This window comes from Drosophila mojavensis, unplaced genomic scaffold (genome assembly GCF_018153725.1).
Source record: "Drosophila mojavensis isolate 15081-1352.22 unplaced genomic scaffold, ASM1815372v1 contig_81, whole genome shotgun sequence".
NCBI classification, from domain to species: domain Eukaryota; kingdom Metazoa; phylum Arthropoda; class Insecta; order Diptera; family Drosophilidae; genus Drosophila; species Drosophila mojavensis.
Genome location: NW_025318907.1, coordinates 1,354,960 through 1,376,679, shown reverse-complemented (window position 1 = coordinate 1,376,679; position 21,720 = coordinate 1,354,960). Strand labels below are relative to the sequence as shown.

The following is a 21,720-nucleotide window of genomic DNA, read 5'->3' as shown; positions in this document are numbered from 1 at the left end:
TAGCTAAGAATCAATAATATATAAACACACGATGTAAGCCTAAAGCTTTAATTATTGCAATTTATAAAAAATTTAATTTCCTATAATCACTAGTTTAGCTTTTTGTAAAAGTTAATGCTTTGGCATTTAGCAATATTCATATATTTCACTATCAACAAAGAGAGATTTTTCTCAATTTTTGCAAGTCTAAAGATCGTGCGGCATTGAGAGATTATTAGAGGAACTGATTGTTGTAGAACAGCAGCGTTAGCTTATCTGTCGTATTACAAAATAAATTCAACAATAATGTCGAATTGTTTGGTTTATGAATGCAAAATTATAAAAATGAAAACAAGTTTTGTCTTCAAAGCTCCGAACGGTGTTTTGTATATAAAAAGCGAATCTGAGAGGCTAAAGCACGGCGGCAGACCAGTTTTTTCGGTTTCAGTTTCGATTGCGACTGACAAAAAATTCGCTACAAGTTTTTAGTTTCCCATCGCAGCTCAACAAAGAGACACACGTAAAAGGAAAAAAAAAGAGGAAAAATCATGAAGCAATTTTTCATATTGGTAAGCGATAGTCAATGGTAGCTACGCAGCGCAACTACATTTCCGGTTTACTGTGTCAAGGTCGTTTGTGCATTGGGCGCCAGTCGCGCGGATGTGTCGCATCTTCATTTGGCCACCACTCCAGAGCCGCATGCGCCCGCCAGCCCGTATGTGTTTAGCTACCAGGCGGGCCGTGCACCCGGTCATGTGGATAGACAGCACACAGAGGTATCCGATGGCTCGGGCGTTATACGCGGCGCCTTCTCCTACGTGGATCCCAAGAATCAAGTGCGTACCGTTCAATACGTCGCCGATGAGAATGGCTTCCATCCGCAGCTGAGTCACCAGCTGGAGGACAGTGCAGCTGTCAAGGCGGCCAAGGAGAAGCACTTCGCTACCTATAATCGCATTGCGCAAGAGCATGCCAGCCACATACCAGGCCAAGCGGTGAGTACGGCCCAGAGATGGCCCAGAGCGTGATGTGATGTGTTGTGTTGTGTTGTGTTGTCTTACATGCATGAATTACAAATGCTTTTCACGAGCTGCGCAAAGCTTGCTGCCAGTCATTGCTGTTGCTTGACGTCGGACGCTGGCAAATAAATTATTTCAATTATTCAGCATGCGCCAATCCCTAGCAATTGTATAAATGTTACAAACTCTTATTTTTATTTCCATTCGCTTGCAGTCTGTGGCAGCTGCTCCCCGCGGCAGTGCCGCCGTCATTCATGCCACCCAAAAGCATTTGAACGCATTTGAGCGTATCGCAGCGGAGCACGCAGCCATCGGGGCCCAGCAGAAGGCGCAACGCTTAGCATTGGCAGCCCAGTCGCAGTACAGTGAAATTGACAATGGACAATACCATCCATAAGTTGTGTACATTTGTACAAATATTTGTATTTAATAAATATTGTCATTTGAAAAAACATTTGTTAATATTTTTCTTTAATATTTTATTTAATTATCACAGCAAAACAGCCGAAAAAAGAAAAAGTATAAAATAGGCTAGTATTTCCTCTAATTATTTCCTCTAAACAGTTTCTCTAAGTATTTCCTCTAAATATATCCTCTGATTATTTCCTCTAAACAGTTTCTCTAAGTATTTCCTCCAAGAATTTCGTCCAAGTATTTCCTCCAAGTATTTCCTCGTCTAAGAATATTTTCTAAGTATTTCCTATAAGTATTAAAATTCGAAAAGTCTTTTATCTAAGTATTTCCACTACACGACTGACCCCCACTAGGCCTGGGTGACTGAAGAAATGCTGCAGCTGCTGCCCTTTATATAGGGCACCTTTCACTCATAGCCGAAGTCTCTCTCAATTGTTGAGCCCAACGCCAGGTAGAGCTCGTTGCAATCGAGTTTAAACGACCAATGGGAACACCCTCTGCTGCTGCAAGCATTCTTACTTCGTTTTACGGAATACTGTTGATACACATGGACAACTGATATGATCTTCTATAGCTCTTCTTCGTCCCTTAGTGACAAAGAGAGAGAAACTGATGGAGAGACAGACTGTGAGGTAGATACATAGACAAGCAAACACGCATACTAAGACTAAAAGCTGATATGCTAAATGGGGTATGTACATTAACATTTATAATTATTAGGTATGGATATAGACAGCTATAGACAGCCGTTTCTTCTGTTGATTTTATGTTTAAATTATTTAAAAAAAAAAAAAAAAATTATTATTCGTGATCAGCGCGGTAAAATTAAAATATTGATATTCATATATATATTTATTAAATATGTATGTACTGTTTCTATACCTGATTTCAGATTACATGAAATAGGTAAAACAAAAATGAATATTTAATTATTGTTTCGTGTGAATGATTAACTAATTTGTTTTTATATAAACTATATAATTTTATTGCATGACTCATACGTAATTTGTATGAGCCCATATTGATAGCTGTTGTAGACTCTTCATATATATGTTTCTTACCAGGCAATGGCTATATAAATTACAAAAAATTATGAATCGAAAGTTCGGTATCTCCTGCCTGATGAACTGGAAGAGTGCAAGCACTGAGCCTTCTTAAATCAACGATCTATCATATTTGTATTTGTATACACACTTACTAAACGGCTTGATAAACATGATAAGCCGTAATTATTTATACTACTTAATTTAAAACTATTTAACAACTCGCTGGTAACGGTATAAAAAGTAGAACATTTAGTTTTTATTGCCAGTAGAGTCGCAACGTTCACTGCTGCTGCTTCATTTCATAATTACCGAACAGATTTTTTAATATTTGAGTAAATATGAAATTAAAAACATACATTTTCATCACGATCATCTTGACTTTGGTAAGATTAAAATACGTAATTTTAACTGAACTTTGGTTTATACATTTATTTTTATTTAGTTGTGCTTTAGCTATAGCAATGAAATTTGTCTGAAGCTTAACAATGTCACTATAGCTGACCTGAATAATATTCCAATAAATGTTCCAATTGAAGATTTGCCGGATAAATTTAAGTGTTACTGCAGATGTTTGCTAAAGGATATATTGGATGAGAATGGTAAAATGGACGTGGAGCTTGCGCTGAATAGCTATCCGGTGGCATATGTCGAAAAAGTGAAGACCTGCAAAAAGCGATACGATCATATGGAGTCGGAATCGTGTAATTACGCGGCTTTTGCATTTAGCTGCCTACACTTTGAACAAATAACCTAAACAGAACCTAAACACAAATAAATTGACAGAGAACAGGCTAATAAATGCTCGTTAAGAATTGAGAGATTTCCAATTATCAGAGCAACTTATAATATTAAGTTCAAGCTGAAGCTGTTAAAAATGATGGAAATAATATACTTTTGATTAAATGAGAGATTGTTAGAGCAACTAATTAGTATTGAAAAGAGAATGTCGAAATGAGCATTCGACTATCAGCTCGACAAATGAGAGCTCTTTCCGCTCTCGCTTTGCTATGTATAAATCAGCTGAGCCTCAGCATTTGCTCAGCATTTGGAGACTTACTCTCGGCGGAATACGAAATGCGTTTACTTTTAAGCTGCGCTTTTATACTGACAGCCGTGGGGCTTGGCGACGCATACAAGGTGCCCACGGCACAGGTGCGTGTCTTTTATCCCAAAGGATTTGAGGTTTCCATACCGCATGAGGAGGGCATTTCATTGTTTGCCTTCCACGGCAAGCTGAACGAGGAGTTCGATGGATTGGAGGCGGGCACTTGGGCACGCGATATACCCAGTGCCAAGAGGGGGCGTTGGACATTCCGTGATCGTGAAACGGCATTGAATTTGGGCGATACTCTCTACTACTGGACGTATGTCATCTACAACGGGTTGGGCTACCGCGAAGATGATGGCGCGTATGTGGTCACCGAATATGCTCCAAATCGAAGAAATTAAGTGAGAAATGTGATTTTGTCTTGAGTGATATTAAAAAAAAAACTATTTGCCTGCTACACCTGTAAATACTACATAAATAGAGCCTGCACTTTATTTGATTTTAAGCCATTTGGAATATTATTCAAATTGTATCAATAAATTGGGAAGCTGATAGCAGTTTTCACAGTGCACATATGGAGAGTGCCATGTATAATGCAATTAAGTCAAATGGCATTTAAATATATAAAGCAAATCCTTTAATGAAAATCCATTTATTTTGATATGCATATGCATGTACGTAGAGTCGCACTGTTTGATTCATTTAATTATTCGTGTTAATAAAATTTGCAATGCATATTTATGCGCTTTTAAACGCTGTAATTAATCATGCATAAGTGCAATGCATTAATGGGCCAGAAAAAGTCTCACACCTGATATGCAATCCCAAACCCCCCGAGCCATCGACAGAGCAGGCGCCGAAAAGTGGCCAAGGATTCGCAAGGCGAATTGATGAAGTTTTAGCTGCGGCAACTGCACTACGTGATGTATACGTATCCAGACAGCAGCGTCGGCCACGCCCAAGAGGCGGCAGGAGCTCATGCTCACACTTATACACTCTCGCCATGTGGATAAGAGTATATCTGCTTGAGTCTGTGTGTGTTGATCAAATTCCGAGATAAAGTCTACTTAATTCTAGTGATGAAGACAAATGATGAGTGCGTCTGAGCGCATTGTAGCCGTCAGGTAGACCCCATTTTGCATATAGCAAACTAATAAACTTCTCTTCTCATATTGAATTAAAGTCATTTTGCAAACATTGGCTTGAGACTAAGTGAGTGAGCGAATTCAGAATGAGGCTTCATAATACAAGCATCTAAGCATTGCTTTCAAGCAAAGCTGACTCACAGAAATGATATATACATATATATTTGGCATGGATAAATCAATTAGTCATTCATATTAAAGATTTAATTAGAGCTTATCTAAGCCTTAATGCAAATTGTTGCAGTTGCTATCAAATTTTGGAATATTGAATTTTGTCTGACGAATTGGGTGACGAAATTTGCAAAGAAGATTTACGATGAGCTCGTTCTAATATTGAGCTGAAAAAGGTTGAGTTATAGTTAGGGTGACCATATCACTTTTGGAAAGTGTTGTAAAGTTGATATCTTTGAAAAGTTACTCTACCGACTGATTTTAATAGCTTAGAATAGCTTGAGGCGAGGGAAATATAAAAGTTAATTCACTAGAGCTGCTGGCTTAAGTACTGTTAGCTGCAGTCGAGCATTACGCAGTCGGTTGTACTCGATTTCCACATTTTGAGTTGTTGTTCTTATTTTTCGTTCGTCCGTCTCTTTGTGGCCCTTCGTTAAGTTTGTATCCTTTGCGTTTTCGTATTCGTTTTTCTTTGTCTGTGAGCAACAACAAAGCAAATGCAATTACAACGCAACGTGCACGAATTTTTTGCACTCAGTGTGGCGCATTCGGCAGCCAGGCTAAATTGGTCTAGCAAATGCTTTTTGCACGGCTTCTACGGTCTACAACTAGCTCTACTCTTATAATTTTTGCACTTTTGTGCACTACTGTAGAGTTGTTGCCACCGTTAAACGCTTCATTGCCGCCTGCCGCCTGCCGACTACCACCTTACCTCTTTTTTTTTTTTTTTTTGCTTTTGCCATGCGCCAATTGCCAAAAGTGCAACAAATGTAGCTAGTCGAAGTAGCAAAAAATATTCTAGTTTTTATGGTAGGATTTTAAACACACTTTCTGGCTGGATGGATGTAAAGCACTAGAATGTTGCTCTAAGCATGGCATAAAGGCGGGGATTCATAATACAGATTTCAGGCGTTGTAGGCATTGAAAATGGGTTAACAAATTAGATATATTCTTGAACAATCAAAAGTTAGAGATTCTTTGAAATTTGTCTTCGGCGACTTCCTAAAGAAGGTGAGAGAGGGAATTCAGGGCAATATAAAAAAAATTTAGAAATTAATTGAATATAAATTTAATATAATTTTGTTTAGGCAATTAAAGTACTTTAAAAGATTTACTGTTTTTATGAAAAAAAAAAAAAAAAAAAAAAAATATATATATATATATATATATATATATTTAATTGAATTATTATTGTTGTATATACGAGAGACAGATTTTGATTTTCAAACTAATCTAATTCACATTAAAAAATTTTTTGAAAAATAATGAAAGTTTATAAAAAGTTGGATTTCTGTTTACCATTTTTTTTTGTTAATGTCATTATTATTTAAAGCGGATTTTTAGCTTCATATTTCATATGATATAGTTAAATTGTTGCAGCTTACCACACTAATAAATATTTCTTGAGATATGCAAATATTTATAAATCAACAAATTCGCTCTGTTGTATTTTTGGGAGAACATTGTGCGGTGCAAAACACCGCAATTGCAATTCCATGCTAAAAATCATGCTCGTTCATTATATATACACGAGCTAAAGCTCTGGCGACATATTTAGGGTAGCAGGTGCTTGAAATTTGTGAATATTTTGGTAGAACCCTTTGGCTAGGGTATAAAAGGGCTGGTGCTCACGTTCAGGCGCTTAATGCATGACACGTTTCGCTTTTGGGGCGTGCCCGTCTGCTGCCAGCATATACATATATATGTATGTATGTATATGTACTTTTTTTTCGCCAGTTTGTTGGAGCATAGCAAGTGTCATAAATATTCTTTGGCGTTGCTTTATTTCTTGCCACGCAGACGATGGAGACGAGCAGTTTATCAATAATGCAAAACATTCGAGCGAGGGGTGTTTACACCCGAGTCGCCACCGAGGGGAGGGCCAACTGTCAGTCGAGCGGCATAAGTTGCTTGGGCAACAGCTCCTTGGTTCCTTGGCTCCTCGCCCCATCAGGCTGCCAGGCGAGCTTCGTTTCGCATTTCGCATTCGCATTCTGATTCTGATTCTCATTCTCATTCTCATTCCTATTCCCCAACGATAGCAGCAGCAGGAGCAGCATCAGCATCAGCAGGAGCAGGAGCAGGAGCACCATCAGCAGCAGGAGCCGTTGCATTTGGTGTGCATGTTTGTCGATTTGACTACGATTGCGGAAACGTATACAGTTCGTTGATCATTATCCGGTTCGTGAGGCTTTCTGGGCAATCCGTTTGCCAGACACGTGATGTTGGCCACCAGAGTCTTGACGCTATCGAGCTTACTTATTACCGATGCTGGATTCTGAGTGGGGTATTTAGTGTATTGACAACTAAAACACATTTCAATTGCTGGACACCAAGGCGTGAGAGCTTTGCCTATTCCCCGGCTTCTGCTTTGGCCCAGCCGAAGTGCTGAAAATTATCCTGCCCGGCCTGGCTAGCTGGCAGACACTTTGCCAATTGGCAGCTCGACCCGCTCCGGCCCAGCCCATAGGCATTACTGGCGCATTTAATGGCACTCTATGGACCGCTAATGGAGCGTGTTGTAATTGCATTTCGTATATATTTCTTCCAGCACATACATAAATTCGTTCGATAGCAAATGTGGCTTTGGACTCGCCAAATCGAGTGCATTTACGTGGCACAAAAAGTGCATACAAATTTCGATTTGCTGAGAATTTGTTGCTAAAGTACTGAATAATGTTAACTAGTTGCAGATGAGGGCTTAAATGTTGCAGTAAGTATTTCTATAGATCTGATTCTGAAAATGTATGTGTAAGTATATATACTCAATTTGTGCATTTGTGTCCATTGATAATTACATATATTACCAATAAATATCCATATAGACATATTATTATTATTAATTATTATATGGTCAAGATAAATCTGAATTAGCTCTATGTACTTATTTGCTCATATATCTGTTCGTATGTGTGTTAACATGTCTGTCTCTCTGTCTGTCTCTCTGTCTATCTCTCAGCCTGTCTCTCTGTCTGCCTCCAGAAGAATTACAGAAGATCACCTAAGTTGTGTATGCATGCATCAGTATGCATTCGGTATTTATATTTAAGTAAAACGAAGTAAGAATGCTTGCAGCAGCAGAGTGTGTTCCCATTGGGCATTTCAAGGTCGACTGCAACGAGCTCTACCTGGCGTCGGGCTCAACATTTGGGAGAGACTTAGGCTATGAGTGAAAGTTGCCCTATATAAAGGGCAGCAGCTGCAGCGTTTCTTCAGTCACCTAGGCCAGTTGGAGGTCAGTAGTGTAGTGGAGTAAAGCGTTCAGCTAAGCATTGAAGACTTGGTCCTCCAAGACTTAGGGAAGACTTGGAAGAAAGACTTGCAGGAAATACTTAGAGGAAATGCTACTGTAAATACTTAGTGGAAATATTTAGAGGAAACAGAGGGTATGCTTGGAAGATATACTTAGAGGAAATACTTAGAGGAAAGACTTGGGAGAAATACTTATAGGAACTACTCAGAGAAAAAGCTTGGAAGAAAGAAATAAAATTCTAGTTTGCTGTATTGAAAGTGCGATCAATATAAATATTGACAAGAATTTCGCAAGCGAATGCTTTAATATATTTTGTACAAATTGCCTTAAACGAGTTTTATATTCCTTTGTTTTAAGGACCCATTGAAGGCGAATCGACCATGCTGCATGGCGCAATCTAATTGTCTAGACACATGTGTTTGTGTGTGTGTGTATATGTATATAGAAATATCAGGCATTTTTCGTTGGCTTAAGTCAATAAACGTAATTGAAACGTGGCACATTTTCGAGCCAATGACAGGCGCCGGCAATCGCATAAGAAGCTGCTGCTGCTGCTGCTGCTGCTCAAAATCAAATTAGAGCAAACGCGAGGCACTTGGAAGGAAATGCGCACTGCAAGTCACAGGAAACAGGAAAGCGCGGAGGCAGTGCAAAATCAAATAAGAAAATCGGATTGAATTGAAGCTGAGGTGAAGGTAAAACGGTAACCGCTGATTTATTGATTTTCAAGCAGCGTCTTTGACATTTTCCATCTGCTCTACATAAAAATTAAATAAAAACCAAGACAGCGGGAGAGCCAATTCTGGCTTTGTGTTCTGCCTGTTGCAAATTTTTGGGGAAAAAAAAGTGATGCAACAGCTCCATATCTAAGATGGAACAATGTCAATTCAGACACTTAGGCACACCAAAAATTGTATTTACAAAACATTTACTTCAGTCCGTTGCGCGTCTTTTTTTATATTTTTTATTTTATGTTTCATTTAATTTTTATTTTATTTTATGCTTTTTTGTCGTTTGGCGCTGCTGCTGCCGCCGCTGCTGCTGTTTGTTTGTTGTTTGCGTTTGGCGTTGAGTAGCGGAAATAGTAAAAGTTTTCTAATGAGAAAAGTTTACACACAGAGACAGAAAGGAAGCACGTAGGAGCGAGTAAGAGAGAGGGAGAATGAGAGAGGGAGAATGAGAGAGAGAGAGAGAGTTAGAGCAAATGTAGACCTCTTCTAAGATGTAGACAACGGACAACCCGTACAGAGCGAGCGGCTCCGCCAGAGCCAGCGGAACCAGTGGAGCCAGCGACGCTGTCCACATTGGCGACGAATTTAATCATCTGCCTTTACAGCTCCTCCTCCTCCTGCTCCTGCTGCTGCTGCTGTTGCTACTGCTGCTGTGTGCGCGAATGTGCACATCAAAAACTAAACACGTCAAAGTAAGCAACGGAAATGAGAAAAAAGTGCGCTTATTTATTTTGTACTCTTTCCCAACAATTTCGTTTTTGTCGCCTACACCTCTATTTGACTTGGTTGACAGCGAGACGGAGAGCGAGAAAGAGAGAGGGCGAGAAAGCTAAAGAAAAAGACATAGACAAAGACACAGGCGCCCAACGCCTTTTGGCACGTCAACATCAAAGCGTGTTATAATTTTGAAATTATGCAAAGCTCTGCTAAATGTGAACATGAACTCATTCCAACGTTTTCTAGTGCCGGATAGCACGGTTGAATATCACAAAGGGAGCGCCAGGCTCACACTCAGCTATTAAGTCAGCCATATTCGGTTTAATGTAGCTTGACCAGATCGTATTTGAGATACGTATAATGTAGATTGGAGAGAGATTGTGTAAAACACACATATATATTTAGATATTATTAATAATATTAAATTTTAATAATTAGATATTACCATTTATAGTATTTAATATGTTTTTATTCTTTTACTATTTTTAAGTATTTTTTTTTATTAAATATTATTATAAAGTAAATATTTTAAATTTTAGTAGATTTGCATTAATATTTAAAAATATTAATTATTTATGTTATGAACATTTAATATTACTTTTTAGTAGATTTTAGATTTAGATTTTTCTAATCTAATAAAATTCTACAAATATTAAAAAAATTAATATTTTATAAAAATATTTAATGAAAATAAAAAAAAAAAAAAATTAGTTACAAAAATTGTTTAAAAATGGTATGAAAAAAATAAAGATGTTTAATTATTAATATTAAAATTTAACAATTATTTATAGCATTTTTAAATTTATTCATTATTAATTATAATTGAAATTTTGATATTTAAAAATTATATATTATGTATTTTTATAAATGATATTGAGTTTGAGCCTATTTAATATCTTATTTTACACTGGCAAAAATGTTTAGGTTAAAATTGTTAGGCACATTCAGTATGATTTATTGAAAAGATGTCACGGCAGCAATGATCTTCAATTGGCATTTTATTAATAGTAATTATTATTATTCGCAAAGATAGTGTATACTTAATTTGCTTAACATTCCAATTTGCATCTAGTTGAAAGAGCACCTGAAGTATGTTGATTGTTTTATTATATCACATCTCACACGTCAGGTGCCCGGCCACAATACGCCCACACTCTTTTTGATATGCCGCCCTTTTCATGTTCATGCCGATTGTATCTGGGGGATGCATGTTACGTTATGTCATTCGGCAGCTGCTAATAACTTCCATGATTTAATAAACAATTTAATTGTTGACCCTGTGCGATACGTATCGGCAATTATTCAGTAAGCTGACATTTTACAAGATTTCGGATAGCGTTTAACAAGCCAATTGAATTGACACAGTCCCCACGGAACTATGAGTATATAAGAAGCTGTCCGGCCGAATGCAGGCCAGCAGCGAGAAGTCTCCGTTTCTCGAATATAAACGGCAACGTGACGAATCGAAAATGAAGTTATTTTGCGCTATTTTACTTGTTTACGTGGTGGCTTTGACACTGTTCGGCGTGGACGGACGCGGCGGTGGTGGCAGCAACAAGGGCTTAGAGGTATGCAACAGCTAAATACTAACTATTTAATGCATATTTATCCCAAACATCCTTTTCAAGCAGGACTCGATGCGACTGTTTGTGCGGGTAAGACAGCTTCCAGTTGAATAGCGTAAAACGTTCAAATTTCTCTGCCCTCAAGACGCGTCGCCAATTAAGCCTTAGTGAAGAGGAATTGAAGCGGCGACGCTTTGAGGGCTACAAGGCTTTACTTATGCGATTTTGCCAATGCCTACTAATTCTAGGCACGGCGCCATGCCCCCGCAACTAACATGGGACTTGCGACCGGACCTGGCTATGTGAAGAACGAAGAGCAGCCGCCGCCACCTCAATTCAGAGTAAGTCACAGCACTAGACTACAAAGGTCAATTTGATTATGTGATGATCATGATTATTATAATGTGATTATACTTATGCTAACAGTCGCGTCGCAATGTCATGAACAACGAGCCAACCAGCCACGAGAACAACGAGGAACAACCGCCACATTTCAGAGTAAGATTCATTCTGCCTAGATTATAAATAGCTGGATAATTTTAGTCTTTGTCCTTGTAGACCCCATAGGTGTAATTCTTTGTATAATACTCTACTAGTCTATTCTATCCCATTCACAGCAAATCCGTCAGTTGCCCGGTACAGGTTTTCCCACTCCCCCCTCTGGCATGCCCGCCCCACCCATATAAACCAATAAATTAAGCATAATTCACATATAGAGTTGCGCTTATGTGCATGTCAAAGGGAACTAAAAGCTAACCAAACCAATAAAACTTGTCTAAAGCATTCCAAAAACCCAATCCCGCAAACTCGTTGCCACATTTCCAGGGGATATCGTAGCGTCGACCCAACTCTTTAGCGAACTCCCTGAAGCTCCCTCCCATAGATAATCAATTTGATATGATACATTTATATATAATCCACAGCCACGTCGCCAAGCACCGCCGCCGCCACCTGAGGGCATGCCACCACCGCCTGAGGGTATGCCACCACCACCCGAGGGTATGCCACCACCGCCACCAGCTTAAGGATAAGAAACTGTTAATTATTCCTCACATATACATATCATATAGTAAGGCGCTTGCTTAGGGTAAGGGAACCGCGTCATAAACGAGAACTATGCGTATAATAAAATTTATTTCAAGCATTCCAAAGACAAGACTTTCGATCTCATAAACCATTTCACATTTCTCAGTAGTAATTTGCGCTAATCCTTGCCGGCAGCTGCTCCCGCATGAGTCAGGTAGATCCTGGTCAAGGATTACCTGCTCGGATCTCGTATTTAAGAGGCTGTCACCAGCTTCGTTCAGTTCAGTTACAGATCGTACTCCCTGAAGATGAAGATCGTTGCGTTTTGCTTGCTGAGCAGCCTTACTGTTGCCTTGGTGCTGGCCTTTCCTGCTAGCCACAATGCAATTGATACTGTGCCAACTGCTGAGCTGCCTCCTGCTGCGAGTGCCCATGCAGGAGAGGGAACCACCGCTCCGTCATCAACAGCTGATCAGCTACGTCGGCCACGTCATCTTCTGACGAAACTATTCAGCCACCATCCCCAGGTGATTGTGCAGCCAATTGTGGTGCAACCATCGCATCATAGCCCCTATCCCAATACATATATCTACAATGGTGGCGGCCGAGGCTATAACTACGGCTACGGCGGAAATGGATACTGGTAGAACATTGAAAACTTGTCGAAAATTTAATAAACGAAAATTTTCCCTTAAAGCTATGCATTTTCTTCTTCTTTTCTTTTTTTTTTTTAAATTCTTGTTACTTCCGCATTTTATGCAAAGTTAAATTTCCTTCAACGCAAATCCATTAAGTCCAAAACAGTCGTCGACTTGACGGCAGTAGTCGCTGTCCGGCCGTCCGCCGTTCTTTTCTAATGCCTAATTAGGCATGCTCGGCACGTAAGTCTAATTCCCGAAAACTTGGCGAAGGTCGCGCCTCGTCAGTTGGACTGCGAGATTTTCCAATAATTTCAATACTCGCCGACAGTCTGCGGACAGTGTGAAATTTGTGAACTGGTTCGGTTCATCGAGTTTGAAGAACTGATTTTAAGCCAATTTTAAATATTTTTATGGCTAACAAAATCTGAGGACAAAGTTAAAAATAAAACTAAAAAATAATTAAAAATTAATAATAAATAAATAAATAAAATAATAATAAATAAATAATTAAAAAATTTAACGAAATATCAAACATTGCATTAAATTAACGAGATATTAAAAAGTTTGTGTTGTAATAAAAATAAAAAAGAAAAAAAAAAAAATATATAATGTAATATTTAATAATATATTATATATTAAAATTTAAAAAATAAATATATAAAAAAATAACTCAAAACTATATAAAAATAAGTTAAGAAAAATACATTTAAAAATATTGATTATTTGTATGCGATTAATTATTTAAGAATTTCTTTTATTATTTTAGTAACACTTCTCTTTATTTTAATTTAGATGAATGCATTACACATAAATAATATTTCATTTTTTTTTTTTGGTTTTTTAACATGAAAATAAATTAATGAAGCATTTCTTACAATTTAACTTATTATTTGAAATTTCAAGCTCAACTATTATAATGAATTTTTTTAATTTCATTCGAAATCCAAATAGAATCTTTTGACATAGCGACAAGGAATAGAACTAGTTCATGAAATGATTAGTCGCCCTTTTATATCAACGAGCTAGTTGCTTGCCAGCCCTGCACAACTTCCACCTGGGGACTCATCATTCATCAACTGAGCAGCGCGCCCATGGGGTCCCAAATGGGCAGTTCCTCGCTGGGCTCGTCGCGGAGCGCTTGCATCACGCCTGGCGGCACAAAGCGTGCGTCGACAACTATCTCAAAGGCATACTCCCGCAGCCAGTCGACGTGCAGGACGGTAGCTTGGCCCATGGATGTTTTGCGCTTGGCTGCATCTGCTTTGGCTGCTTTGGTTTTCGCTTTGGTTTTGTCGACGGTATCGACAGCATCCTTTATACTCTCCTCGGATTCTGTATTTTTAACGGCATTAGTCTTGGCAGTCTTGCGTGCTGTGCCAAATTTCAGTGGCTGATGCAGTGCATCCAACGAGACCTCGGTCACTAGCAGCGACGTATTTCGACTCGTCGCCCTAAAAAGCATTCGGTCCGCCTTGTCTAGAGCTGTGCCCACCGGCATGCCGAATACCTGCTCGAAGTTGTGCGTTTTCAGGCTGAGCACTCCATCATTGTTCTTGAATATGCGCTGGATATCGCAGGCCAGCCACACAGCCGAGCCAGCGGCCAGGGACTTGGCCATGACCTCAAGCAGTACATCCATGGGCTGGTTGTTGTAGCTTTGCAGCAGTCCACTCATCATGTTGGAGCTGTGGGCAATGCAATAGTTGCGCCCATAGCTGGCACTCGGCCGGGGATCATGGCCCAGACTCACCCGGGCATCCAGCGCAAAGTGGGGCGCTATCATGCGCTCATAGAAAGTGCGCGGGCTGAACCGAGCCTCCTGCTCTTCGTCCTTTAGGTTCAGCGTAAAGCTCGTGGGCGGCGTGCCCAAGCAAATGTTGATTACCTTATAAAGCTCTGCGATCATGGACTCGACCATTAGGTGCAGATTATGGGCATTCCCGTCTGAGACGAATCGCTCATGCAGCTGGCTGCTAAACTCGTGCAGCTGTAAGAGATTTGGGAGTATTCTTAATCCAGCAATACATTAGGCACACATACTTTACTCTTGAGCATCCGATTAAGGTGCAGGGTTCGGGTTGAGGACCAGCTGGCCAGATAGCACTGCTTGGGCATTACGCCGTATTTCTTGACCAGATTCACGAACATCTGCCAATTTCCGCCATCGGGCACTGTGTGCTTCATCAGGTACCTAAAGGTGCGCCCCTCAACCGGCTCCCCGCACGCCAGACACTCGATCACAGTATTGAGAAAGTAGTTGCAGCGCTCGAGCTTATGCCAGTAGAACAAATACGGGGCGGATAGTTCGTAATCTTTGCGCAGGCCATGACGCAACAGATCCAGTCCCGTGCAGATCCAATTCGGACCGTCCACGGTCGACTTCTTCAGCCTGGCCACCTCATGGTGTTCCTTGCCGCCCACCGTCAATCCCTGCAGATTGGCTCGCTGGCATGCCCTGATCGGATCCCCACTTGTGCAAACGTTCTGCGCCAGCCGATTCAATGGCAGGCTGAAGAACTCGGAGCGCCACTTGGACAGCTGGGAGCTTTGTAGTGCGTAGCTAGCAGCATTTGGCGAAATGCTCATTTCATGAACTTTAGAGAATTTTTGTTTGATACTTAAGAAAAATAAAATTAGATTTCTATTTTAATGCAGTAGCAAGTGTGACCAGCCAAACGGCTATAAAACAATTTTTCTAATACGAAATCAGGGCTACAAAAATTTACTAGTAGGAACGTAAGGTCTGTGTCAACAATATCCTGTAATGTATTGTATAGAGTTTTTGAGTTTTGGTTTTGTTGCAAATATAATATATTTTGATTGAAATCAGAGCTTGATATACTTCATAGTAAAAGCGTAAAAGCTAAACTATTTTTTTAATTGGTAATATAATTAGATATAAAAGAAAAAGAATACCCAATATATTATATAAAAAATATTTATATGTTATATAAAAAATATTTAATTTTTTTGGGATTATTTTTAATATTTATCTTAATTTAATTAAAAGTAAACAACAAATTTGGGCAGCTTTAATTCTAAATCAAACCCACATATAATATAAATATTTTGTCATTTGATTGAATGTTGAATACTGAGAGTGATTTAAATTGGGGGGCGTATAAGCTGCAGTTTAGCTAGATGCCAAAGTTATCATTCGAGCGTAGCTCGTACTCAGCAAACAACAAATCTCAGTTGAAGTTTCAATAAGCACTTAACATCGCTTTGTTTGAGAATGAGAGAGAGAGATATGGGAAGATAGAAAGAGGCATATTCAAGGTTAATCAAAAATTAAGCTGATGATAATCACTATGTAGATGAGCTATGTACATAATGCTCTCATTATAGAGTACTCAATAATTATTATTATACTCAGTGATTTATCATGTAGCTGAGCGCATCCAAGGTCTAGTTTGATTGCTGTTTTTTGTTGTTTAAACTAATTGATAGATTCACGGTTTGTATTTGATTTACTTTATATGTATTGCTCGTTGCTATGCCAAAATGACAAACTCAATATTGTATGGCTCGTAGCGATTAGTTGAAGTTTGTATAGCATCGAGATGAGACATTTGGTCAACGTGATGCTGCCGCTGCTGCTGCTGCTGTTGATGACACAGTTGACTGTGACGAAGCCACAATATTCATATGGAAATAGCTATGGTGGACCTTTGATGAATAACAATGGTGGCGGACCCTTTAGGGAAGCACCTAATGGACTCACAGGATCTCGATATACTGGTGGACCCTTTGGAAATTCTGGTTATTTAATAACCGGTAGCAACAGTGGAGGACCATTTAGAGTTAATGGTGGTCAGGATGGTCTCATATCTGGAAATCAATATGGCGGACATTTTGGAAACACTCAGAATTCAGCTAACGCTGGCGGCAGTGGAGGATCATTCGGGCAAGGAACTCGAGAGCCTGGAGGTATCATAGCAGGCTATCAAAACGGAGGTCCGCTTGGAAATGGAAATGGAAATGTTGGTAGCAGTGGACAGGATCAACAAGGACTAGTTAAAGGAAGTAACAGTGGAGGACCATTCAACGTAAATGTTGGCCAGGATGGAAATCAGAATGGGGGACCTTTTGGCGGTGCTGCGAATGGGATTGCTGATGGATTGGTTAACGGTCGCGGCTGTGGAGGACCATTCGGAAGAGGAAATTGCAACAGTGAAGGACCGTGGCAACAAGAAAGAAATGAATTAATAAGTGGCAAAAATACTGGAGGTCCATTTCAAGTAAATGTGGATCGAGACGGTCTCATAGGTGGAGGTGGATTGATTACCGGTGCCGGCAGTGGAGGACCCTTTGTTAAATCAGACAGACTTATATCAGGAGGGAGCAATGGAGGACCCTTTAACAATGGGCAGTAGGGTGTCATATCGGGTGGACAAGGCGGCGGACCGTTTGAGAGCCAGGCATCTAATGGATTAATAAACGGCAGTGGCAGTCGAGGACCTTTTATATAAACAGACAGAATTAATTAAATAAATGTATGGTCATAATTTTGATTGAAATCGCAAGAATCATTGAACTCTGTGCTGGCAGCTGTGTTTTGTTTCCTCGTTGTTGCTTCTTTCTCTGAAACGATACAGATAAAGCTAACAATTGTTGAAATTGATTTGCTGATTTATGCGTCTGTTGTCTCCGCAAAGAGCTGCAAGTCGAAAAATGCAGTCAAAGTCATGCAATATGCAATAGTCGCTCCCCATTCCCCATCCCCCGTTCCCCATTCCGATCCCGATTTCGACCAAACCTGAACTCGGCAACTAACATTTTTGTGCTTGTGCAGCCAGGCGTTGATGGAGACATTGACCAGGGGCAGAGGAGAAGAGAGAAAAAGTGTGTGTGAGAGAGAGAGAGGGAGAGAGTGAGAGAGCGAACGAGACAGTGCTGGGTGCATCTCTCGGTCTCTCGCTGTGCTCTGCTTGTTATCTGTGAAGCAGATTTCTACATAGCAATGCTTTGTAGCGCTTGTTGCTGTTGTTGTTGCTATATTTAGCCACCCAGACGCAATATATATAAAGTTTAATTGATTGGAAAATCAAATTGATTCGATTCGAGCAACAAAAGCAATGTGAACGCCCCAGGCTCGACTGGACCGCATCGCACCCGACCAGAGACCAACACCCAGCCAGGTTAGCCAGAACCTGTGGAACAGTTAGTCGGAGCTTATATATATATATTTGCCACTGAATGCAACTGCGTCCTTTTAATGGTCTATGCATTATTGTTTGGCCTCTGATCATTGTTTCCCAACAGCCCTAGACTTGTGCAAGTTTCTGTGTAATGTTTTCATGTGGCATAAATAAGTCTCCTGGTGGCAAAGGCAATTGGAAACAGAGGTTTGCAGCTAAACCAAGTGGATTCTGAACTCGGTTAGTTCATAATTTAGTAGCTTGTTTCTGGTGTTCCGGCAAACAACTTTTCTAGACAAAACATAAAAGAAATCTTTGCTACTACGGCTGAGTTACACAGGAAGAAAACTTCAAGCAGCTTTATCACTTCGGATTAAGAGAATAAATTTGAATTTTTAAATAATAAAAATGCCTGCTCGATTAAGATTTGTAATAAAGTACAATACAATTATACATATTAGAATAAAGTATATAATAATAATTTAAAAATAAATAAATACAATATTATAAACATAAAATATATTTAAAATTGCTTTAATAATATTTTAATGTACAAAATTTTCGTAATATTAAAAATGATATTTTTATTTATAATTATTAAAAATAAATTTATGTAAATAACTAAGACATAAAATTTGTAATTAATTTATCAACTGATTGATGATTGAGCTGATGATATTTTTATTATTAAAATGTCCAATAAAATAATTGTTAATAACTTAAATCCAAATTGAATAATAAAAACAAAAAACAATTAAAGCAAACCAATTTTTTGAAATAATATATAAACATACATATTTAATAAAACACACATAATAAACTAAAATTATATTATAACAATACAAAATTTCTAATCCCCCATACATAACTTTAATCTTTTTCAAATTTTAGCTGCTGATAAATATACTTATATATTAGCTCTCTTCGTTGTTGTCTGTATGAGAACTCCCACACAATATTATAACAGCACTTTGTAGTAGTTGTAGCTCATTTAAGTCGCGTTATTTCTCTCCCGCTCTGGAGTTTTCTAATACTCATTTTCTATTCTCACGTTTGAGCAGTGAACAACTCAGCTATGCCAGCCATCATTAACAACACGGCAAAACCTGTTTAATTTTTATTGTTCAACTTGCTCCGCAGTCGAATCGGAGAAGAGAGAAACTAAATAAACGCAAAGCGTAAATTGCAGTTGGTTGGGACAGCCATAGTCTAGCTGAAGGGTGGGGGTGCACCCAAACAAAAGCTCACAACCTCAGTTGAGCTCAGCTCAGCACACCTGCCCACCTTCCCACCTGCCCACCTGCTCAAGTGGGGCTAATGTGACTGCTCAATGAATGCCAACAGCCGATATGTTTAATGGCCAGCAATACAAAAACTTTTACCTACAACCCAAAGCTATTCAATTGAAAATAATTAGCAGACACATAGCGAAACTTCTTAATTGCCTTAGCATTCGTTGCGAGTTGAGAGAGGAGACAACGAAGAGAGCAAAAGCAGATGAGAGCGTTGCTTCGTGTGAACTTGCCAGCCATATGAAATATGTGGATGTGGGTATACTTGACTAAGGCATGTGAGAAAAATAAATAAAAAATAATAAATATAAATAAATAAATAAATAAATAATATATAATATAACTAGCTACATCAATTTTATTTAGTATAATTATATAAGGCTTCATAGTTTATTTTTTAAATATTTAAAAATATATACAATCAAAGTATACTAATAAGAAATGGAATTATTACTTTAATTTTTTTTACTTGTATTTAATTTTTATATAGAAAAACTTACTGCTGAGAAATAAATGAACGAGAATAATTAAATAAAATATTTCTCAAATATTAATGCCATATTTGTAGATTGTTTAAAATTTAATAATGACTTTATATAATCATACTCATAATATTCATATTAAATACACAATCAGAACATATTTGAAACGAAGTTTAATTTTTTGCAGAGTTTTAAGAGAATTTATTGTTTCAGTCTCTAAATTTCCATACTCCCTCTTGTGATCAATTCTGAGCAGGGTATTGTAAAACGTAAACAAATAAGGTCACGATAATCAGTGGGCACAGACAGCCGCAATCGCCTTATGCATATAGATTGATTGTCTACCCGAAGACATTGTATGTTACCCTTCTGCTGCACGTTGTCGTAGCCCTCTCTGGAAATACTTTTATATAAAGGCGTGGTATTACTTAAAACTCATTCATTTGAACTTCTTGCCTTGACCATGCAGCACACTCATCAATTTATTTTCGTGCTTTCTCTGTTCGTTGCACTGCTCAGCGGTAAGTCTTCCTATATAAAGTTTATATATATATTTCAGAGTACATACATATATATTTATTTACACATTATATCTTTCGTTTAAGCTGTCAACGGACTGCCATTTGGACTTAATTGGGGCCCGTCTGCGAACCAGGGTCCCAGCGGCGGTCCAGCCTGGAATGGCGGGCATGATCAGACAACCGATTCCACATACTATAATCAGCACTCAAATGGCGGGGGCAAATGGCGCTATTGAATGAGCATACGACTGCATTATGAAAAATTAAAAATATTGTAGTTGCTTATGAGAAAGTGATTTAAATTTCACGATTTTCATTTAACTGATTGTTATTAAATATTCTTCAATTATTTATAAATATGCAAAAAAGCTCTGAAGCATAGCTAATAAAACAATAACAATAAAACAACAATAACAATAAAAAATAAACAATCTCTGCAGAGTTTGTATATTCTTATTTTTTTATTATTTAATTTATTTTATTTTTTCTACAAATTTCTTCAATTTTATTTATATTCAAATAGAATTTTTACAAGGTGTTGAAAATAGGCTTTATCATTTAAAAAAAAAAAACATTTAATTTAAAAAGTAATAGGAATCTCATAGCAGTAATGGAATACACGCAGCTACATAATTTATATATAAGCTTGGGCAAGTAAGTGTGTTCTAGCTGGAAGATAGAAAATAGATACCCTGAACTTTCTACTTTTTTCTAATATATAAAACAACATATACACCCGCACACGAAGGGGAATCGCCCACGCTTGAGCTGCAGTAAAGGCTATGAGAAATTAATTGTTTAATCTCGATGAACTTTTCTAATGAAATTGACATCTCAATGAGTGCATAAATTGGCACATAGCCACAGCACAGGTCCCCACTGTTTGAATTATGAATTACGATGTTAAGAATTTATTATTCAATTATCATTAATTTTAAGTCTTAGTATTATAAGAAAATATATATTGTATAGAATATAAGTTATGAAGCACATACTCTAAACATTATAATATATGTTAATATGACTTTAACTTTGAGCTCTGTTGATATTTTATTTAAACTTGAAATAAATTTAAGCCCTTTAATATTTATCTACACATTTATATTTATAATCTTGTTAGCTAAGAGTTTAACTTTTTTTAAATTATCATTTAATTCAGTTTAAGACAGGCAGTCCTCACTTCTTCGCTGTGAATGATGGCTTATAGCTAATGAGCAATGTGAAGGCCATTTGAAGTACGACACTCGAGCAGCACTGATAATTCGTGTTTAAATACACTATTTGCGTTCGATTAAAGTAAATAGATAAGTATATATGTACATACATACATATATGCATTCATGTGTATTTGCGCTTATGCTCTCTTTGTCTCATAAGCTGATAAGCCATCGGAATTCTTGTGTGTATTCCCCACCAGAGCGATAAACCTGTGACCTAAGTACGTACGGGTAAGCTTAAAGAAACAAGTATTCTCTGAGGTGCGAATGCAAATGTTTGCCATGAAGGGGATTTCCCAAGTGCTATTTGCT

At 38.2% G+C, this 21,720-nt stretch overlaps 8 protein-coding genes across 11 annotated transcripts; 7 read left to right on the top strand and 1 right to left on the bottom strand.

Moving 5' to 3' along the window:
* The first annotated feature begins 380 nt into the window (after positions 1-380).
* LOC6580417 (cuticle protein 7) lies at positions 381-1,452 on the top strand. The gene is made up of 3 exons (XM_002006222.4): positions 381-548; positions 609-974; positions 1,213-1,452. Exons 1-3 carry the CDS (start codon positions 528-530, stop codon positions 1,393-1,395), a joined length of 570 nt encoding a protein of 189 aa, XP_002006258.2. The 5' UTR covers positions 381-527; the 3' UTR covers positions 1,396-1,452.
* Positions 1,453-2,720: 1,268 nt separating this feature from the next.
* LOC26527873 lies at positions 2,721-3,366 on the top strand. The gene is made up of 2 exons (XM_015164201.3): positions 2,721-2,841; positions 2,901-3,366. Exons 1-2 carry the CDS (start codon positions 2,797-2,799, stop codon positions 3,210-3,212), a joined length of 357 nt encoding a protein of 118 aa, XP_015019687.1. The 5' UTR covers positions 2,721-2,796; the 3' UTR covers positions 3,213-3,366.
* Positions 3,367-3,492: 126 nt separating this feature from the next.
* LOC6580416 (gram-negative bacteria-binding protein 3) lies at positions 3,493-4,109 on the top strand. Its single transcript, XM_002006221.4, has one exon. The coding sequence runs from the start codon at positions 3,533-3,535 to the stop codon at positions 3,905-3,907; it is 375 nt and encodes a 124-aa protein (XP_002006257.3). The 5' UTR covers positions 3,493-3,532; the 3' UTR covers positions 3,908-4,109.
* A 6,826-nt stretch (positions 4,110-10,935) lies between these two features.
* Positions 10,936-12,239, top strand: LOC6580415 (splicing factor, proline- and glutamine-rich). 3 transcript variants are annotated; one of them, XM_032730309.2, is made up of 5 exons: positions 10,936-11,091; positions 11,152-11,178; positions 11,337-11,429; positions 11,515-11,586; positions 11,706-11,885. In XM_032730309.2, the coding sequence occupies exons 1-5, from the start codon at positions 10,993-10,995 to the stop codon at positions 11,772-11,774; spliced, it is 360 nt and encodes a 119-aa protein (XP_032586200.1). In that variant the 5' UTR covers positions 10,936-10,992; the 3' UTR covers positions 11,775-11,885. The 3 variants fall into 3 exon arrangements, with proteins under 3 accessions (XP_032586200.1, XP_015019686.2, XP_002006256.3); XM_015164200.3 differs by lacking the exon at positions 11,706-11,885 and adding an exon at positions 12,012-12,239 and having other exon boundaries at positions 10,938-11,091; XM_002006220.4 differs by lacking the exon at positions 11,706-11,885 and adding an exon at positions 12,012-12,239 and having other exon boundaries at positions 10,939-11,091; positions 11,155-11,178.
* Positions 12,240-12,385: 146 nt separating this feature from the next.
* On the top strand, positions 12,386-12,814 carry LOC6580414. The gene has a single exon (XM_002006219.4). It carries the CDS (start codon positions 12,423-12,425, stop codon positions 12,759-12,761), a length of 339 nt encoding a protein of 112 aa, XP_002006255.1. The 5' UTR covers positions 12,386-12,422; the 3' UTR covers positions 12,762-12,814.
* Positions 12,815-13,622: 808 nt separating this feature from the next.
* LOC6580413 (bleomycin hydrolase) lies at positions 13,623-15,535 on the bottom strand. 2 transcript variants are annotated; one of them, XM_002006218.4, is made up of 2 exons: positions 14,796-15,535; positions 13,623-14,742 (listed from the first exon to the last, which is right to left on the bottom strand). In XM_002006218.4, exons 1-2 carry the CDS (start codon positions 15,339-15,341, stop codon positions 13,828-13,830), a joined length of 1,461 nt encoding a protein of 486 aa, XP_002006254.1. In that variant the 5' UTR covers positions 15,342-15,535; the 3' UTR covers positions 13,623-13,827. The 2 variants fall into 2 exon arrangements, with proteins under 2 accessions (XP_002006254.1, XP_015019685.1); XM_015164199.3 differs by having other exon boundaries at positions 14,801-14,892.
* A 753-nt stretch (positions 15,536-16,288) lies between these two features.
* On the top strand, positions 16,289-17,275 carry LOC6580412 (keratin, type I cytoskeletal 9). The gene has a single exon (XM_002006217.4). The coding sequence runs from the start codon at positions 16,319-16,321 to the stop codon at positions 17,129-17,131; it is 813 nt and encodes a 270-aa protein (XP_002006253.1). The 5' UTR covers positions 16,289-16,318; the 3' UTR covers positions 17,132-17,275.
* Positions 17,276-20,055: 2,780 nt separating this feature from the next.
* Positions 20,056-20,490, top strand: LOC26527295. The gene is made up of 2 exons (XM_015164198.3): positions 20,056-20,191; positions 20,276-20,490. Exons 1-2 carry the CDS (start codon positions 20,134-20,136, stop codon positions 20,425-20,427), a joined length of 210 nt encoding a protein of 69 aa, XP_015019684.1. The 5' UTR covers positions 20,056-20,133; the 3' UTR covers positions 20,428-20,490.
* The last annotated feature ends 1,230 nt before the right edge of the window (positions 20,491-21,720 follow it).

Excerpts from the sequence above, each read along its gene's own strand:
- LOC6580413 (XM_002006218.4), bottom strand. The coding sequence starts at position 15,341 with ATGAGCATTTCGCCAAATGCTGCTAGCTACGCACTACAAAGCTCCCAG. Across the intron at positions 14,743-14,795 it reads ATCGGATGCTCAAGAGTAAA|CTGCACGAGTTTAGCAGCCA; the intron begins GTATGTGTGCCT and ends AATCTCTTACAG.
- LOC6580415 (XM_015164200.3), top strand. The coding sequence starts at position 10,993 with ATGAAGTTATTTTGCGCTATTTTACTTGTTTACGTGGTGGCTTTGACA. Across the intron at positions 11,179-11,336 it reads CGATGCGACTGTTTGTGCGG|GCACGGCGCCATGCCCCCGC; the intron begins GTAAGACAGCTT and ends TACTAATTCTAG. Across the intron at positions 11,587-12,011 it reads AACAACCGCCACATTTCAGA|CCACGTCGCCAAGCACCGCC; the intron begins GTAAGATTCATT and ends TATAATCCACAG.
- LOC26527295 (XM_015164198.3), top strand. The coding sequence starts at position 20,134 with ATGCAGCACACTCATCAATTTATTTTCGTGCTTTCTCTGTTCGTTGCA. Across the intron at positions 20,192-20,275 it reads GTTCGTTGCACTGCTCAGCG|CTGTCAACGGACTGCCATTT; the intron begins GTAAGTCTTCCT and ends CTTTCGTTTAAG.
- LOC26527873 (XM_015164201.3), top strand. The coding sequence starts at position 2,797 with ATGAAATTAAAAACATACATTTTCATCACGATCATCTTGACTTTG. Across the intron at positions 2,842-2,900 it reads TCACGATCATCTTGACTTTG|TTGTGCTTTAGCTATAGCAA; the intron begins GTAAGATTAAAA and ends ATTTTTATTTAG.
- LOC6580417 (XM_002006222.4), top strand. The coding sequence starts at position 528 with ATGAAGCAATTTTTCATATTG. Across the intron at positions 549-608 it reads TGAAGCAATTTTTCATATTG|GTCGTTTGTGCATTGGGCGC; the intron begins GTAAGCGATAGT and ends TACTGTGTCAAG. Across the intron at positions 975-1,212 it reads GCCACATACCAGGCCAAGCG|TCTGTGGCAGCTGCTCCCCG; the intron begins GTGAGTACGGCC and ends ATTCGCTTGCAG.
- LOC6580416 (XM_002006221.4), top strand. The coding sequence starts at position 3,533 with ATGCGTTTACTTTTAAGCTGCGCTTTTATACTGACAGCCGTGGGGCTT.
- LOC6580414 (XM_002006219.4), top strand. The coding sequence starts at position 12,423 with ATGAAGATCGTTGCGTTTTGCTTGCTGAGCAGCCTTACTGTTGCCTTG.
- LOC6580412 (XM_002006217.4), top strand. The coding sequence starts at position 16,319 with ATGAGACATTTGGTCAACGTGATGCTGCCGCTGCTGCTGCTGCTGTTG.